This window comes from Gobio gobio (genome assembly GCF_949357685.1).
Source record: "Gobio gobio genome assembly, chromosome: 12".
Taxonomy (NCBI): Eukaryota; Metazoa; Chordata; class Actinopteri; order Cypriniformes; family Gobionidae; genus Gobio; species Gobio gobio.
In genome coordinates, this window is record NC_137105.1 from 40,035,471 (window position 1) to 40,054,574 (window position 19,104).

Sequence of the window (19,104 nt, forward strand, 5' to 3'; positions counted from 1 at the left end):
AGTTGTGTATAAATATAGGCTACAAGTAGGCCTGTTCACAAACTGAAAACATGTATGAGTGGCCATAGATACATATTAACATTTGTGTTTTATTTTCCTTCTTCTCTGTATTTACCTGCATTTATTGCACATAAATGATCTAAGTGACGTTGAATAAAAAAAATCCAAAAACATTTTTATCAAAACAATGATTAAAATCTGCAATTAATGAAAATACGTTAGCACCTCTGTCAGTGGTATAAAAATACGTAGGCACTTTTGCTTGAATTGTAATTTGATGTATTTTGATTTTCAATTAGCCTTGTATCTGATGTTTTCTGCCGTGAAGACTTTTATTTTGAAAGCATTCCTCAAGCATGAACCCCTTACTGGCAGCCATTTTGTAGGTCACGCCTACCGGAAACGGTGTCTGCACCTGCACCGACAGCAGAACCGAAATCGAAGGAATCCCGGTCGAGCCTCGTCACGTTTCTCTCGGCTCTCCCACTCCCATCCCGCTCATCGCGGTTTCCTCTGAGGGTCGAGCGCCTTTTCACGCCGCCGTCTCGGGAGGACTGGTCGCCGGAGCGTGGGGGGATTTACACAGAGGGGGGAAGAGGGAGGAAGGGCAGGTCCCTCACCATCATCACTTTCACTCCCTTCATCATTTCCAAACACCATCATCATCAACGCGACGAGGCGTGTCTGCGTTCACTAGAAACATACCGCAACACTAAACCAGCAGCAGCAGCAGCGACACCGAGCAAAATGAACCGCGTTGACCGCACGCCGAGCCCGGACGCCGTTTGATGTAGCACGTTTTATTATTTATTTATTTTTTTGATCTGGAAATTTCTTGACTTTGTTGGGAGAGCGAACGAGCACTGCGGCCTTGCATCCAGCTGAATGAACGATGCGGACTTTACCAGCACCCTGATTTAGCTCCACATTTCCCACGGATGACCGTTTCACCACACCAAACAGCGTCTCTTTTCTCCGTTCTGTGTGTTTTTATGGGAGTGACGGATAGCTAGTAGCCGGGATAAAATGTGGAAGTGGAGGCGGCTGATGCGGTTGTCCAACCGCTCCTTAATGGCCTTCATCTTTTTCTTCTCCATGTCCACGACCTGCCTCTACTTCATTTATGTGGCCCCTGGAATAGGTGAGTCAGTCTGATAACATAATAGTATCGCGAGTGAAGCGGTTAATCATGTTTCATCCATCACTGACTCCAGATACTGATCATCACCCCCCCAAACAAGCATTAGTGACAGGTTGTGTTTTAAACCACAGTGTGCGAAGTTACCCATCTAAACGTTACGCCGCCCAGAAATGCCAATAGCCTATCCCCTTATGCGAACACAGTTAAATGAATCAGAACCACTATTTTCTACAAGCTTCAGATATATTGAAAAATGAACTGTTCGTGTGTTTATGTATATCTAAATTGCCTCTTGTTGGACCTGCTCCTATCATAAATCACATGACTACGGAAGGTTAATATCTTATCCTTATCTGACGTTACCAGTTTTTGAAAATAACGGTTCATCAGCGGTAACTTATTTGTAGTAAGAGCATGGCAAGCACAGATATCACCCTGTATGTTGCTCAATGCAATATTCTTTCTATAAAACAACGTAGTATTTGTCGTTACACATACCCTAATGCATTTATAAACTATGGCTGGTGTCCTAGTTCTAACATATAGTTCCCTCCACTAATACGTTTGGTGGACCCCCCCCCCCCCAAAAAGAAAATTCTCATCCTCAAGTTGTTCCAAACCTGGATGCATTTCTTTCTTCTGTGGAATTTAAAAGAAGATATTTTGAAGAATGTGGGTAACCAACCAGTTTCTTGTCCCCATTGACTTCCATAAAATCAATTTTCATTCTATGGAAGTCAATTGGGACCGGAAACAACTTTTTTTTTCTCTCCAAAATATCATATTTTGTGTTCAGAAGAAAAAATAAAACCATGCTGGTTTAGAACAACTTTGGGGTGAGTAAATGATGACAGATTTTTTTTTTTTCGGGTGAACTTCTCCATTTCAGTACATCTTAATGGATGTAAACGATGTAATTTCATAATTTACTTCTATTGTTTGAAATATGGTAAAAGTGCCAAATATAATGACAAGAATTTATTTTTAAACTTGTTGTTTCTATTTAAATATATTCTTAATTACACATTAGTAATGGTAAACTTGCAATTTAGTTCATTTACAATATTAACGTTAAATGTAATATCAAATAACACACTTCTTTAAAAATTAGAATCAAGTAGACTTTACATGTGCTTTAGTATGTTAGTCAGTAGAATGAGTGTACTTTATAGCATGACAAAATATTGTTTAAGTGTAATGATTTAAAGGTCTTGTTCTTCGTGATCCCATTTTTCAAACTTTAGTTAGTGTGTAATGTTGCTGTTAGAGCATTTATAATACCTGTAAAATTATAAAGCTCAAAGTTCAATGCCAAGCGAGATATTTTATTTAACAGAAGTTCCCTTTCAAAGCCTACAGCGAACGGCTGGTTAGGACTACATCCTGGTATTTCCTGCTTTAATTACGTCAGTAGAGCAGTATGTCGACTAACCTCCGCCCACAAGAACACACGGAAAAGGGGGCGTGGTCTTGTTGCTCCCGCGTGGAGAATAGGAAGTGTTGCGTTCGTATAGTTTGTTTGTTGCCATGTCGTCGAGACGCTGTTATTTTCATCCTGGAGTCAAGTCACCTTTGTTTGGCTTTCCCAGGGACGCTGTACTTAGAGATCATTGAGCGCATGCATCCCCGTTATGGTAAGAGGCGTGACCTTTCCGGTAACGTTCGCTAAGCTGCTGTCGAATCACAACACGGGAACCGCTGGCACAATCAGAACTCGTTACGTATTTCTGAAGGAGGGACTTCATAGAACAGGGAAATCTTTCAAGCCATTTTGAGGACAGTGAAAACAGCAGTATACAGATAAGTAAATTGTGTGAAAAATACTGTGTTTTTTTACACGCGAAACATGAACACATGTTATATTGCACACTGTAAACACAATCAAAGCTTCAAAAAAACACGAAAAACGGGACCTTTAAAGTGTACTTTAAACTGTACTCTCTTTACACATAAGTGGCCTTTTACTTGTGCAGGCATCCCAATACGGCTATAAGTGTGTCTTAAATCGTTCGCAGTTAGTCTCGACTTACTTAACTGAATGTATACACAAATGTTGTGTTGCTGTTAAGCAGCTGTAATATTTAACATCAGCCTGCTTGTTGTCCTGTTAGAATTTGGAAGAAAGTCTTGAATCTCAGTTGTGTTGATTTGTTTCTTTTTTTTTTTTTTGTCTCTGTACCAAAAGCTTACTTTAAAAATCCAGGCAACCCTCTGACACATGCATACATACAGCAGCAACACACAACCAAATCTTGTTTTGCTGTGTTTGTATAATCAGTGCCCAAGAAAGGTAATGTTTTCCTTGCTGTTGTTTGACCAGTGTTCACTGGACTGTGTCTAATTTATGAAGAGCTCTGGGTGGTTAGGAAGAACCAATGTGTTTTTGTTTGTTTTTTGTTCCTAGGCTTGGAGTTTTTATAAACTTGACTACCAACTAAGCTAGTTTTCATTTCAACACTGTATTACAATGATTTTTGACTTTTCTTGTACATTTTCAACAATATAGGATATATATATAATATTAGTTCTTACTAATTCAAGCAGATTCAAAAGCATGCCTTTTTATGGACAAAGCAGTGCATAAACAGCTCGCAAGTGAATTACAGCAGTGTGTGCACAGTGACAAAGCTTGCACGTAAAATATAAACCTGCTGAAATAACTTCCAAACTCAAGCCCAAAAAAATATGATTGTGTTTGTGGACACAAATCAGCACGTTGCGAGGAGAAATAACAAAACTGCGAGTCCTTACAGATCTCAAATGCGTAGAACTGACCACAAGCACATACTCTGAACAATCTGTACACAATCGCAAGCTGAAATCTTCACACACACAAGCCAGTTTGACACATACTATTGGTTGCTGGCCATCTTTGAAGCGCTTATTTTGACTGGCTGCTTGTATTGTTAAAGAGTTCATGTCTTGATAGCTGTAAGATTCTTTGTGCATTGGAACAGCGGGTTTCCATTTAAGGTAAACATGCTCAGTTTCATAAATGTATGATTGGTTGGCTAACAGCTAGGGCTGAACGATTTTGGAAAAAAATCTAATTGCGATTTTTTTTTTTTTTTTTTTTTTAACCAATATTGCGATTGCGATTTAATATGCGATAATTTTTTTAACTCTTTATCTTCTGTATTATTCAACAATACATCATTGTATAGTAATGGTGGAAATCTTTAATTGGTACCTCACGATCCGATTCCGATTCTGGGAGTCACGATCCGATTCCAAAACAATTCTTGAACTTTTTCCTTATTAATTAATCTTATTAATTTATTAAAAACTTAAAATGTTTTTTATTATGATATATGTAATAAGCTTTTTAAAATAACTAGGACATTATAACATTTTAATTAAAACAATTGCATGTTAATAATTTTAAATATATAAACTAATATAGCTGCAAAACATAAGCTAGTAAATCATAAAGAGGAACAAAAAACATATTACAAGCAATGAACAAAGAGTGCTTTCAGTATTTAAGAGTGTCTGAACTGTGAGTGATTTTTCTCTTTCTCAGCTTTACTGTTGTTTGGTTATTAAACATGACATCATCATAGACAGCGGGAGACCTGCATTCACACTAATGCACAGATCTCTTTTGAAATATAAGATGTTTTTGCCCTGTCTGTTTAATTCATTAAGACATTACTGACGGTGTTTACATTAATTTTGCGTCATAAAAGCATTTTGAGACTCACACAGACGCGTGCTTGCGAGCACTCTTCACAAAGCGCCGCGTGAGTATTTGAAATGGAAAACCTTCTGTCAGTGAGTTACTTATTTTTTAATATACAAGCACACTGCATTCCTAACGACATGAATGAAGCCTTCGTTGAGCGTTTGTAAGGAAAATACCGGCGGGCGAGAACACACTCTGTAAGCGTGACATCAAAGCTAAGTTTCTCACAGCGCATATCATGTACAAAGAAGCCTGCGAATGTCATTGCGATTCGCGCCGTCAACCGTTCCGGACGTTATGAAATATTTTATGGTTCGTGTGTGATTGTGTGTGTGTATGTGTGAGAGAGAGAGAGAGAGAGATAATGGAAGCAATCAGAATACGGGTGTTTCTAAAACACACGCAGCGCCACCACGCACCTGCAGTTAAAATCTAAGCTCAGAATCGATCCAGAATCATTGGAGAAGAATCTTTTCTCCCACCTCTTTTGTAGCCTATAGTATGAACAACACAATATTAGATAGATCAAACACAAACAGTTTTTTTCCACTTTTAGGCCAGGCATGTGTAACGTGCCAAGTTGCTTCTGCAGACTTTACTCTCGTGTGTCACGTGACCAGACTGTAATCGCAGCCTTTGCGGTTAGGAAATCGTGTTTTATCATATCGCGATATTATCGCAAATGCAATTAATCGTTCAGCCCTACTAACAGCAAATTATAAATGATCAGCCATTGAAAATAAAAGATGAAGGTTGTGATATTAATGTTGTACTCTAGGATCTTTTAAGCCTAATGTTGTTCCTATCAGTTTCTGTTTTTACATTTTAAAATGTAATTTAATTCTCTGATGGCAAAGCTGAATTTTCAGCATCATTTCACGATTTAATTTCATAAGAAACCTTTGTTATTATCAATGTTTAAAACAGTTAAATATTAAACTGCTTAATATTTTTGTGAAAACTGATACTAGTGCCAATTAGGGTTGGGTATCGTTTTTTTTTTTTTTACGATACCGTTGCCAAACCGATACTTTTAAAACAGTACCGGTTAGGGGTGCTCCGATTGATCGGCAACCGATCTCGATCGGTCGATAATTGCTTTGGGATGATTGATCGGCGGTCTCTAAAAAGGCCGATCTCATGAACCGATCGCATGCTGACGACACATAAAACCTGCACCTGCCGTGAGAGCTAGGGCATGATATGCAGCGACACCGTCTCATTCTCTTTCCAGCGCGGGTAAAATAATTATAATGCTGAAGGTGAGGTACAATTCATATTTCTATATTAAATAACTTGCGCAGTCATTTGAAAACTTTCTGTGGGACGTAAGTTACAAACAGCGTGCGTGAATCACCGCGTACGCACGCTCTCTCTCTCCCTTTCAAAATGCTCAAATGGCTTCACATCAGCGCATCGCATGTGCACTAAAAGCGAGCTGCACAGTTGACACAGGATTTGCCACTTGCACAATCGAGGCAGTGTCGCATCGTCACTAAAGTTTATCATTTGCATGTATTTTTAAGTCTTGCCAGTGTTCAAACCGCTCAGCACTCGCGCGCACGGTCTGGAGAGACACACACACAGGCCATCTCACAAAAATCTTGCGAGTACAAATTGCGCTGAAATGGTCAGATACACACAAATGTATGTACTAAATGACCATCTTGACGAGTGTGCGCGTAAACCCCGTCGTGACTCGCGAGTGAACGTTTGTGCAACTGCATGTAACCGTATCCGTGTTCGCTCTTAAAGTGACAGCTGTCGAATAAACTGCTGCTGTCTCTGAGTTTCTCTTTGTCTTGTGTTGTTTGATGGACCTTTATGACACTCACTGCTCTTGAATGACTAACTTTTGCAACCTTAAGTGTAAGGATTAATCTAATTTAATTTATTCAGGGAAGACCAATATTAATTTACATTTGATTTCTTATTAAATGTCTTTAGTATTTCTTACCTCAATACTAATGTTAGACCTACCTGAAAAATTGTTTTTAAAAACAAAAATGCACTGCATGATCAAATATTTAGGTGAGATAATTATATACATTTATTATATACATTTATTTGGGAAAGATGGCCTACAGTAGCCTTAAGTTATCTCATTTTCTAAAATAAACACTTGGTGGTTCTTCAAGATCTTGACTCAGTTAATTTAGAATTAGTTTAATTTCTACAAATGGTGCAAACTCTGCAAGATTATAGATAAAAGATTGCCATTCCCCTGAATTTTCACCCGCCCCACCACACAAAAAAACTGATAAATAAAATAAAATAGGCCTAGTATTGTTTTTGAGCCATTTAAGCTTAATAAATAAGGTTATAACTTATGACTCAAAAAACTAATATCCTAACTAGGGATGAAACGATTACCGGTTTCACGATAAACCACAATAAAATTTAGTGACGGTTAGTAATATCGTACAAAATTTAATTATCATTAAAACCGCGTGTGATTATCACGATTGTGAAAACTCACGGTAAATCTTGTCCAGTCAGCGTCAGTCTGGTGCAGGTGCAGGCGTAGCGCTGTTTTTTGAATGAGGAGAAATGTCAGAAGGCAGTGACAGCGCCGGGAGATTTTTCAGCCTTCTAAAAGGACCAAATCTGAGGTGTGGTCATATTTTGGCTTTTACAAAAGTCCTGAGGGAAACTTAATCGAAGATGGTCACCCTGTCTGCAGAACATGCCAGAAGAAACTCGCTGTAATAGGGGGAACACTTCAAAACTACGAACGCAAGGCAATTGGACGTCTGGGAAATAATAACGTGAAGAGAACGAACAAATTCAGTCAAGACTAGGGTGACATTTAAGGGATAATCAGGGCTTGACATTAATAACCGCCATTTGCACGTGTAACGTTATTTCGGCTACACACTATTGCCACTCTGGCTGTTGAACTTATTATAGTCTTCTCAAAAGCCATCTGTTATAATCGCGTTGCGCATTATAACCACTTACACGTGTTTCTATCAGAGTCGTTCAGATTAGCCGGAGTTATGTTCAGAGTGCGCGCCGCGCTCACTCGCTGAAATCTGCACTCAAAGCGGAGATAAACGTGCGATGTACGCAGGAGATTCACTCATCATACAGTGGTTGACTGTTTTTGTTCTATTTCAGCAGCGAAAATGGTTTCAAACAAACACAGCAGAACCACAGCGCATCTGATATGACTGGCATAACGCTGGCGAATTTAAGGACCGCCTCTAAAGTTACATACAACATTGGTAACGTTATACGCGTTTTTGACTTCAATAGCATTTGAAGAGAATGACAGTCATAAAACTGACTGTAAAGTGTTCATCTAGGTGTCGGGTATGATGACCACCTTTTGATATTTAATAAAATAAACTGTCAAATCATATGGAAATATGTATATGCATTATTTCACTAGGATACTGTTTGGGCTACACAAAATATGCTAGATTAAAATGCATCATTGCTGAACATTGATGAGAATATTGCTTGAATATATTTACAGAGATAATATTAGAGATTATATTTACGACAAATTATTATTATTTATGCGTTATGCGTTGCTATTGACGACGGCCATTATAAGGAAGGAAATACCACAGAATAGAATCTAGCATAAAAAAGTGCATAGGGCTGCTTGATTTATTTGTTGTTTGTTGATTTTCAAATATAAAACTTGTTTAAATGTTTTAAGTGTGTGCATCTGTTCTTTTTGAACACTTTCATCTCATTTGAACAAAACCGTGATAATATTGATAACCGTGATAATTTGGGTCACTATAATTGTGATGTTAAATTTCCATACCGTTTCATCCCTATTAGGGATTACCGGTTTCACGATAAACCACGATAAAATGTACTGACGGACGGTTAGTAATATCGTTTAAAATTTAATTATCATTTAAACCGCGTGTGATTATCACGATTTTGAAAACTCGCAGTAAATCCTGTCCAACTAGAATCCGTCTGACGCAGCCGGATTTTTTCAGCCCTCTAAAAGGACTAAATCTGAGGTGTGGTCATATTTTGGCTTTTACAAAAGTCCTGAGGGAAACTTCCCTTCTATCGAAGATGGTCACCCTGTCTGCAGAACATTCCAGAAGAGAGTCGCTGTAATCGGGGGAAACACTTCACATCTGCGAACGCAAGGCAAGTGGACTTTGACCTTAATACCAAAACTACGTCTAGGAAATAACGTGAACCTTGAGCCAAAGACGAACGAGCAAGAAAAAAACGAATTAAACAAATAAAAAAGTTATTAACAGTATTATTAATATGTTGAAATATGTTTTTAAAACTTGCATGAGGTCATATTGTGACAATGCTGTGTGCGTAGAAAAGAATGAGCGCTATTTCCTCCAGAATGGAGAGCAGCTTTCTCATTCCTCTCAGCGCCGCTCGCTCAACCCGAAATGCCCTTTGTGACATGCTGGAACAAATATAGGTCTAGGGATGGGCGATATGGACTTAAAAATTTATCCCAATATTTTCTAGTATTTATTGCGATAACGATATCAATGACGATAAATGTAGTATCATTCCCCATATTTTTGGATACAAGCGAGAGCTCCATGCATTCTTGAGTCTCAGAAAAACAAACAATGATCTAAAGTAAAATGTACAAGTCATCAAATAGTCTCCTATAATACATAAAACAATTTTTTTTTTAAATATATATATACACACACATATATAATTAATTATTTTTTTATGTAAAATTCCACACCAGCCTTTTCAGAAATGGAAAAGTTGCAGATATAATTGTCTTCTGTAAAAGTGCAGATAATGGTAAACAGTTTTCATACACAAAATAGTCTCACAGACTAGCTGTCAAAAAAGGCGCTTTTTTGTGTTGTGTTGTGGTCCAAGCGGCAAGTATGTGATTAGCTGTTGTCACTATGACGGTCGCGTCAGCACCAAGCTTCAGCCACGCCCTCCGTCAAGCGTTGACGCCGAAGCCCCGTGTGAATGCGGCGTAGGGCATCAAGAGACGGCCAGCGGTGGCACGGTGCGGATGGGTCGCGCCATCAACTAGGCTTTATCGTTATTATCGCGGGAAGACAAATTCTTATCGTGGGGAGAATTTTTACCGGTATATCGCAAACGATAAGATATCGCCCATCCCTATATAGGTCTATCTGAAATAAATGGCTATAGGGCTGCCCCAACTAAAGCTTTTTTCCTTGTAGGGTAGTTGTTAATTTAAGCCGTTGTTCACGCGGAGCCAGCGCCTCCATGTCATTGTATGCATCAGTAACGCCCGCATAGCCTAAGTGTCGGTTACGTTCCATTAAAAAAAACACATGGCCTGTTCGCAAGCTAAGTTCATTCAAAGTTTCATTTTAAACGGTTGAATAATTACGTTAAATTATTATCCACACGAACTTCACATTCAGTGTAGGCTAGTACATTTTTAAGCTTTATTTTCAACCTCTTTTCATGGGCTACAATTTTTTTGTTGTTGTTGTGGAATTTATAATCGTAAACACAGCCATGTTAAAGCCTGTAGCTAATGTTTTTCTTTGACGTTATGGCAGTCCACTCTGCTTAATGTTTTTTTTCCCAGAATGTTGCACTCCTGTTTGTCATTGTGCACAAAATAAACCATCAGAAACATTGCTGACTTGTGCGTCTCAAGCGCCCTCTTTACTTTCATCCTAATGCCTGTTAGTTGTCCGTGGATTGGCGTAAGCTATATTTAGCGTTGAAAATGAAAACGTCATTTAAAATCGATTTTGGAATCGATTCAATGAACACTTGTCTCAAAAATCGAACAGGATTTTTTTTTACAAAAGTGACAACCCTAGTGACATTTAAGGGATAATAATCAGGGCTCGCATTTGCGGGTGTAACTTACGTTTTTTCGGCTGTGGTGTAACACTCACACTATAGCACTTTGGCAGTTGAACTTATTATAGTCTTCTCAAAAGCCACTTGTTATAATCGCGTTGCGCATCATTACAAATCACACGTGTTTCTATTGAGTTTATGAATGCGATGTCTAATAATCAGAGGCGTTCAGATTAGCCAGAGTTTTGTTCGGAGCGCGCGCTCTCTGGTATCTGCACTCAAAGCGGAGATGAACATGTGATGTACGCAGGAGATTCACTCATCATACAGTGGTTGACTGGTTTTGTTCTATTTCAGCAGCGAAAAGAGTTTCAAACAAACACAGCAGAACCACAGCGCATCTGATATGACTGCCATAAAGTTGGCTTGACGTTCGAGATTCGCAAATTTAGGGACCGTCTCTAAAGTTACATACATTGGTATACACGTTTCTAACTTCAATAGAATTTGAAGAGAATTAATTGGTCATAAAACTGACTGTAAAGTGTTCATCTAGGTGTCAGGTATGATGCACACCTTTTGGATTTTTGATATTTAAAAAAATAAACTGTCAAATCATATGAAAATATGGATATGCATTACTTCACTAGGATACTGTTTGGGCTCTTACACAAAATATGCTAGATTTAAATGTGTCATAGCTGATAGAACACTGTAAATATATTATCAAGCAATATTCTCATCAGAGAGAATATTAGAGATTATATTTACACCAAATTATTATTATTTATGCGTTGCTATTGTCGATGGCCATTATAAGGAAGAAAATCCCACAGAATCTAGCTTAAAAAAGTGCATAGAGCTGCTTGATTTATTTGTTGTTTGTTGATTTTCAAATGTAAAACTTGTTAAAATGTTTTCAGTGTGTGCATCTGTTCTTTTTGAACACTTTTATCTCATTTGAACAAAACCGTGATAATATTGATAACCGTGATAATTTGGGTCACTATAATCGTGATGTGAAATTTCCATACCGTTTCATCCCTACATGATTATAAAGCCATACAGAGAGTAAGTTTCAGTTCTTCCTATATTTCTTTTCGAAATCTTTGGTGAATTGTGATTTGTTCTTAAAATCGTTTGTACGCACATTTCACGCAGACATTTTGTGTATGCATGCTTGGTGAATGAGACCCATTGAATATATTGGAACTTCTTAATTATTGCCCTGATGGTGGAAATGGGGATTTTCAATGATTTAGATTTTCTTACAGCCACTTTCTGTTTTGTAAAGCTCAACAATCTTTTGCTGCACATCAGAACTATATTCTTTATTTTATATGATTAGTATATAAATTTATATTCTTTACGTAAATATGAATGGGAATATACTTCAGAGATATTTTACTCATAAAATATTTCGGTAACACTTTACAATATGGTTCATTAGTTAACTAACTACATTAGTAAACAAAACATGAACTAATAATGAACTGCACTTTTGAAGCATTTATTTATCTTTGTTAATGTTAATTTCAACATTTACTAATGCATGATTCAAATCTTGTTAACATTAGTTTATGCACTGTGAACATGAACAAACCATGAGCAGCTGTATTTTTATTAACTAACGTTAACAAAGATTAACTAATGATGAACAGAGGTGTTGTTCATAGTTAGTTCATGTTAACTAATGCATTAACTAATACAACCTTATTGTAAAGTGTTACCACAATTTCTAGGGGTTCCAATAATTGTGACCAACATGCATCGGAGAAAAACTTTTCATAATGAGACCTCCCCCGCACTCTCAATTGTTTGACTTCAGTGAAAGTTTAGACATTTTTGAATGAAAGATCAAAAGGATAAAAAATATGCAGATTTATTTTCACATATTTTGACTTTGCTCATATTTACTAAGGGTGCCAATACTAAAGGAGGGCACTGTATGCAAGCAAGCTGGTCCTTTACATGCAACCAAAGGATCATTCAGTCATTTAGATTTTAGTCTACACACGTAATGGGTTTACACATGTCTGCTTACATAGATTGTCCCATAGCAGGATGTGAAATTCAGTCCAGACTTCCCTTCAAACCTACAGTTGAAAAGTACCGGTTGACAATCTGCTGATCTCAGTTAATTTCTCTTCATATCTGGACTCAGGAAACATTTTGGACTTGGGAATGCTGACATAACCTTTCTGTAACAGTTAAACTAAAACTACATTACATTGACAATAGCCGTGGCTAAACCGCAGACAAACATTGATGCTTGCAATGATAGCTGCTTATAGTTTCAACAATTGCCATTTTCTAATGATGCTTTTAAGAGCTTCCCAGGAAGAGGAAAAAAAAAAAAGCTTTCAGTTTTGCCATCCAAATTTCTGTTATTACGTATTTTTGTCATTCAGCGTACTTCTGAGGTCATTGCACTGTTGACAACATTTTTGTTTCCTCTTTACATAATTTGGGAAATGCGTTAAATGTTCTCCCTCTCTCTTTCTCTGTTTCAGTCAACACATATTTCTTCATGGTACAGGCTCAGGGTATCATGTTACGAGACAATGTGCGGACCATTGGTCACATGATCAGGCTATACACCAATAAGAACAGTACTCTCAACGGCACAGGTAAGAGTCAACGACAACATCCCTTCATACTAACTTTGACCACACTGATCTTTGAACAGAACCCGATGGCAAAGGCCTAGGTATACTATTCCACGTTCTGCTTTGTGTAGTTAGGAAGTCAATTTGACCTTATTTCCTCACTTAATGAATGTTCCTGGTCTCGCTGTGAACTATTCATTATGGTGTTCCACAGCAAACAAGTATTTGTAATCTCAGAAGTCAGAATGTAATAACATGGTCTTCTGAAACATAAATTCTCTGGTGTCATAGGCTGTTGAATGATCTTAACCAACAGCCAAAGAGCTATATAGACACTCTCATTCAGTCTGGCTCGGTTGAATACCTTTCACTCATGAATAAGTCACAAAATGGGAATGGCAGTTCAATTTAACTTTAATATGTGTTTGTCTGTCTTTGTTTTAATAGATTATCCAGATGGAAATAATTCTAGCGAGTATATCGCTCAGCCAACCACATACCTCCCTGAGAACTTCACATATGCTCAGAACCTGCCCTGTCCTCAACGGTTACCTTCTATGAGTAAGTTAAACAATTAATTTGTCTACTTTATTCAAATTATTTAAATACAGTTTTGTGATTTTGCTTAGATAATTATGCGATACTCAAATAAGTATACAAATAAGCTTTACTAAAGGGCACTTAAAGGACAGATATATAGGGTAAACCTGTTTGCTTTAATTAGCCTGATGTTTTTTTTTTTTTTTTTTTTTTTTTTTTTTTTTGCTGCATCCGAAATCGGCCATTAAAGGGTTAGTTCACCCAAAAATGAAAATTTTGTCATTAATTACTTACCCTCATGTCGTTCGACACCCGTAAAAGACCTCCGTTCATCTTCGGAACAGAAATGAAGATATTTTAGTTAAAATCTGATGGCTCTGAAAGGCCTCCATTGGCACAATGGCACGATTAACTCTCAAGACCCTTAAAAGGTACTAAAGACGTCGTTACAAAGTCCATCTCACTACAGTGGTTCTAAAATAACTTTATGAATCGGCGACAATAGTTTTTGTGCGCAAAAAAACCCTAAATAACGACTTACATAGTGATGACGATTTCAAAACAAGGCATCATGAAGCTTCGAAGCGTCATGAATCAGTGAGCCGAATGATGATTCGGATCGCGTGTCAAACCGCCAAACTGCTGAAATTTGGCGATTCAAACCGCTGATTCGACTCGCTGATTCATAATGCTTCGAAGCTTCATGATGCCTTGTTTTGAAATCGTCATCACTATGTAAGTCGTTATTTAGGGTTTTTTTGCGCACAAAAACTATTATCGCCGATTCATAAAGTTATTTTAGAACCACTGTAGTGAGATGTAGTATAGTCCGGTTGTTAAGTCTGACGTCACGCGGCAGCGCTCTCTCATACCACAAGAAAAACAACAAACGGTGCTAATATACACACACAATGTGGTGTAATACTGCAAGAAATATATATATAATCATAACCTGTATCTCCATACCAAAATTCCAGATGGCCAGACAGTGATTCATCTTTTATAAATCTTTAAAATATTAATGTCTGCAACGATGTGAGCACAGAGACGGTTGTGTAGACTGTAAGTATTTAAAATGTTTAACGTTTTTAAATGTTTGATGTTTAATATGAATAAATAGCGCTCATAAACGGCCGTCGATGGCATTCTAAAGTGAAACGAGTTGAGGCTTGGACCCAGAAACGGCGTTCCTTACGTCACGACTTAACAAGCGGATAAAACAGCTGGAGAACAATGTCATGTAACGTTACATTTACCTCAGGAAAGCCAAACATAGCTTGTTAGTTGGCTGGAAAAATATAGCTATATAGCTATAGAGAGGAGTATTTTGCTAAATATGTGTGCACAATATTACATATTTATTATATTTTTACTCCTATCATTAACATATTATAACATTGTTAATATAATAAAAACAGCATTATATTTAATTTGAGTTGTTAATTTTACATGGCTGACAAGGCTCTCTTTATGTTTACAGCATTAGGTGAGATTTTTTTTCTTGAGAAAAAAATGTACATACTATACTGTACATAATATTTATCCAGAGGAATTCATTCAGGAAATATACTTTCTTGGAGCAGATAAAATGAAAAGGGAGTTCATATATCTGACTGTTTGTATTAATTGACAAAAATGTTGCCCTGTGCAGTAATATTGAATATTGAGGATTCAACGCATCGTGATATCCAATCGTTGACATAATCGTAATCAAATTGTGAGACCAGTGACAATTCACACCCCAACAGGCCTTTATCACAGAGGAATTGAATACCGGAAGTACGCCGGTTATGCATGTTTTCAATGTGCTGTGAACACCTAGCTGAACAAACGACAATTAAAATAAACATATGGAGGATGATTTAAAAATCCGGACATTTTCTGAGACAGGCGAAGAGATAAACTGATCATTACTGTGTAGAGGATTTTCCAAACTCTGCTGAACTTGTAGTTTTTTAATCCGACCTGTCGTAAACATACGTGATTATTTCACCACACGGTGTCAGTGCTCGTCTAAATAGACCGCGATGAAGTGTGTGTGAGACCTGACGAATAAGATCTGAATCAACATATTGATTTGTATTAATATTTTAGCATTGTTCTGTCACTTTTCATTGACAATCATTTCACTGTAGCCTACAGTATATGTAATTCACACATTTATGCCAAAATTCAGTCATGCTGTTAACGTATTACTGTTTAAGATTAATTAAATGCTTAACATCGTTAACTTTCTTTAAGGCAGTTACCGCGCATTCATTCATCTATTTATTACATGAAAATGAACCATGGTTTTATTACAAATAAAATATGGTTCTTGTAGTTTAACCATGGTATTTGTAGTAAAAGTAATACAAATGGTAGTCAATCCACGAAAAAAAACATGGTTACTACATTCTTACTATAATAAAACCATGGTTAACTTTCGTAAGGGTGTTTATCAGTCAAATTAATTAAAAAATGTAACAACAGGTATGACATATGATTAGTAAGAGAAACACTGTTAATGAGAAGACTCAATCATTGGACTGCGGCAGGTTAGAAATTGATTTATTATTCAGAATGCACATATAGATGGGAACATTTCAGCAGGCTGACGATATGAGACACGTAAACATCCGCAGTTTGGAAATGCATACAACACACAAACATACAACTTCATCCCGCCATATCAGTCTCACCCATGCTCTCCTCTATTCTTTTAGTGTCAGGAAATGGTCAAATCTGAGGTAAGGATGTCATTATTTAGTATTAGAGCACCGGATCGCTAGCCTGGATGCCAGCCGAATTTAGCCCCGCCCACAATTTTTTTTGCTCGGGCAATTCGGTCTGGACTCGCTCCATAGAGGAGTAATTATGCCCGAACAGAAACTGTTCGGACCAATGCAATTGTCAGGGCGGGCTTTAGACGATGATGGACAGATGATAAACAGTAACGTAATCATCCACGTCATCGAAGGCTCTTGGGTTGAATTTGCTCTTATCCTAAACGGAGAACTTGTTCGTATATGCATTCACCTTCACTATTTCTCTCAGAAATAATGATCGTGTTGGTAAGTACTCTGTGTATCCTTAAATAATTTTATTACTGGCAAAGATCGTTTACACTCATCTTTTTCTTGTAACGTTACTTAATCCAGCGTGCGTGCAGACAGGGTTTCCAAGTGTTTTTGCAATGTCGCGCACAATTGCTACTCAAAACTATAGCCCAAAACAATAACTTTCCGGGGTGTTCTCCGGAAAAAAATGGCGTTTGGTTGGCAAAATATGTTATTTTGGCAAGGTTGCCTGCTAAAATTCGCATTCCTGGGTTTATATAATCACATAATTGGGGTCGCTTCAACCCGCGGACATGGAGAAAAACACGGACTTGGCAACACAGTGCAGTTGAGTTCTGTTGACATTTGACAACTAACGTTACGCGTCGCTCCGTTGCTCTGATTGGTTGTGGGTCTATCCAATTGAGGTCTTTCCTGGCTCGGTTGAAACGCGCCCCCATAATCAAAGCTCAATGGAGCGGTACCAGACTCAAATTCTGACTAGAATTGAGTATGGCCACGCCAGGCTACCGGATCGCTGCAGCTACACCCGCGTTTTGATTGCACTGCTTCACTTACCGGAAATAGGAAGTGTGATAAAGGCCTACTAAAGGGTCTTAGAAAGCAGCAAAAAACAGCCTCTGTTTGAGGAGTTTGGCTATGGTTCGTCTAAAATGCCTTCTAGCCAGTTAGCTCCCTAATCTAGATATCCCAGTTGTACACTGTATCTAATTTGTATCTAAACTGTATCTTTCTTTATGAGGAACACCCAAAAAAATTGCTGTCAAAAGTTTTTATTTTTTATTTTAGTTAGTCTTCACACACTTCCCAGTCAGAAATGTTATTCTCAAAAATCTTTTTCTTGTTTGCTTGCTGTTGTCTCCTTGCAGAGGGTCAGATGGAAGTCAACATGACGGAGGTTCCTATGGAGAAGATTGAACTGAGGCTCAAACGTCTGGACATTCGATTTGGAGGCCATTGGAAGCCCAAAGATTGCAAACCACGCTGGAAGGTGTGTCACTGTTGTGGTTATGTCATTCAAAATAGGTAATCAGGACATCCGCATGACTGCTTTTGTGCCTCTCTCTCTTCCTTTCTCTCAGGTGGCCATACTAATCCCTTTTAGGAATCGCCATGAGCATCTTCCCATCCTCTTTCAGCATCTCGCCCCTATGCTCCAACGCCAACGCTTGCAGTTTGCTTTTTATGTCATTGAACAGGTGTGTACACTAATAATTCAAAACTTTATTGCCATAACAACATGTGTATTTTTCTGGATTTTTTCCTGGTGAGCTCATCAACAATAATAACATGCAATAAGACATCATAAAAGAAATTAAATGCATGTGGACAACTAATGTACTGATACTTGAGAAAGTAAATGGGATGGATTTGAAGTTGTCTTTTAGTCTAGTCTGTGCAATTTTTAAGTCATGTATGTATGTATGTGCTTTCAGGCGGGTACTCAGCCGTTTAACCGTGCCATGCTGTTTAATGTGGGCTTTAAAGAGGCCATGAAAGACCTGGACTGGGACTGTGTGGTGTTTCACGACGTCGATCACATCCCAGAAAACGACCGTAATTACTACGGCTGTGGTCAGATGCCTCGACACTTCGCCGCCAAGCTCGACAAGTACATGTACATGTAAGTGATCTATCTGCAAGGTTTACTTTAGTTATTCTCTCTTTTCACTTTTACCCTCCTTGTTCTGCATTTTCTGATTGCTTAACATTTATTTTCTTTATTGCCCGGCTCTTGATGTTACAGGTTTTTAATGCAGCTAAGTTGAGTTCATTTTGTTTTCAAAGTACGTATTTTAAACAATTCTAGGCTCGAGATTTAAATAATTGTAGTGTTTTAGAGCACACATTGTCGTGTTTAAGTGCGTGAGCGTATACACTGTTGTGATGTTATCCACCACCTGTAGACCCTTACGGATCTTAAGGGATATATGTATTTGTGTTTAGTTGGTTGTTAGTTGGTTGGTTGTGTTTGTGCGGGTTTATCTTTCTGATTAAAGGAATATTTAATTTGGGCTAGTCATCCTCAAGTTGTTCCAAACCTGTATTAATTTCTTTGTTCTGCTGAACACAAAAGAAGATATTTTGAAGAATGTTGGTTGAAGGGACCCCATTGACTTCCATAGTATTTTTTCCTACTATTGAAGTCAATGGGGTCCATAGTTCCCCATATTCTTCAAAATATCATCTTTTGTGTTCAGCAGAACAAAGAAACTCATACAGGTTTGGAACAACTTGAAGGTGAGTAAATGATGACAGAATTTAAATTTTTTGGGTGAATTATCCCTTTAAAGCTTAAAAGTA

At 37.7% G+C, this 19,104-nt stretch overlaps 1 protein-coding gene across 2 annotated transcripts in view; it reads left to right on the forward strand.

Annotated features, from left to right (window-relative positions):
* The first annotated feature begins 395 nt into the window (after positions 1-395).
* b4galt6 (UDP-Gal:betaGlcNAc beta 1,4- galactosyltransferase, polypeptide 6) overlaps positions 396-19,104 on the forward strand; it is a 28,951-nt gene continuing 10,242 nt past the window's right edge. Inside the window, exons 1-6 of one of the 2 annotated variants that reach the window (XM_079830985.1) lie at positions 396-1,141; positions 13,106-13,222; positions 13,649-13,762; positions 17,670-17,791; positions 17,883-17,999; positions 18,237-18,424. In XM_079830985.1, coding sequence (XP_079687111.1) covers positions 1,027-1,141; positions 13,106-13,222; positions 13,649-13,762; positions 17,670-17,791; positions 17,883-17,999; positions 18,237-18,424 — 773 coding nt within the window. In that variant the 5' untranslated portion in view covers positions 396-1,026. The remainder of the gene's footprint in view (positions 1,142-13,105; positions 13,223-13,648; positions 13,763-17,669; positions 17,792-17,882; positions 18,000-18,236; positions 18,425-19,104) is intronic. The other variant, XM_079830986.1, reaches the window with a different exon arrangement.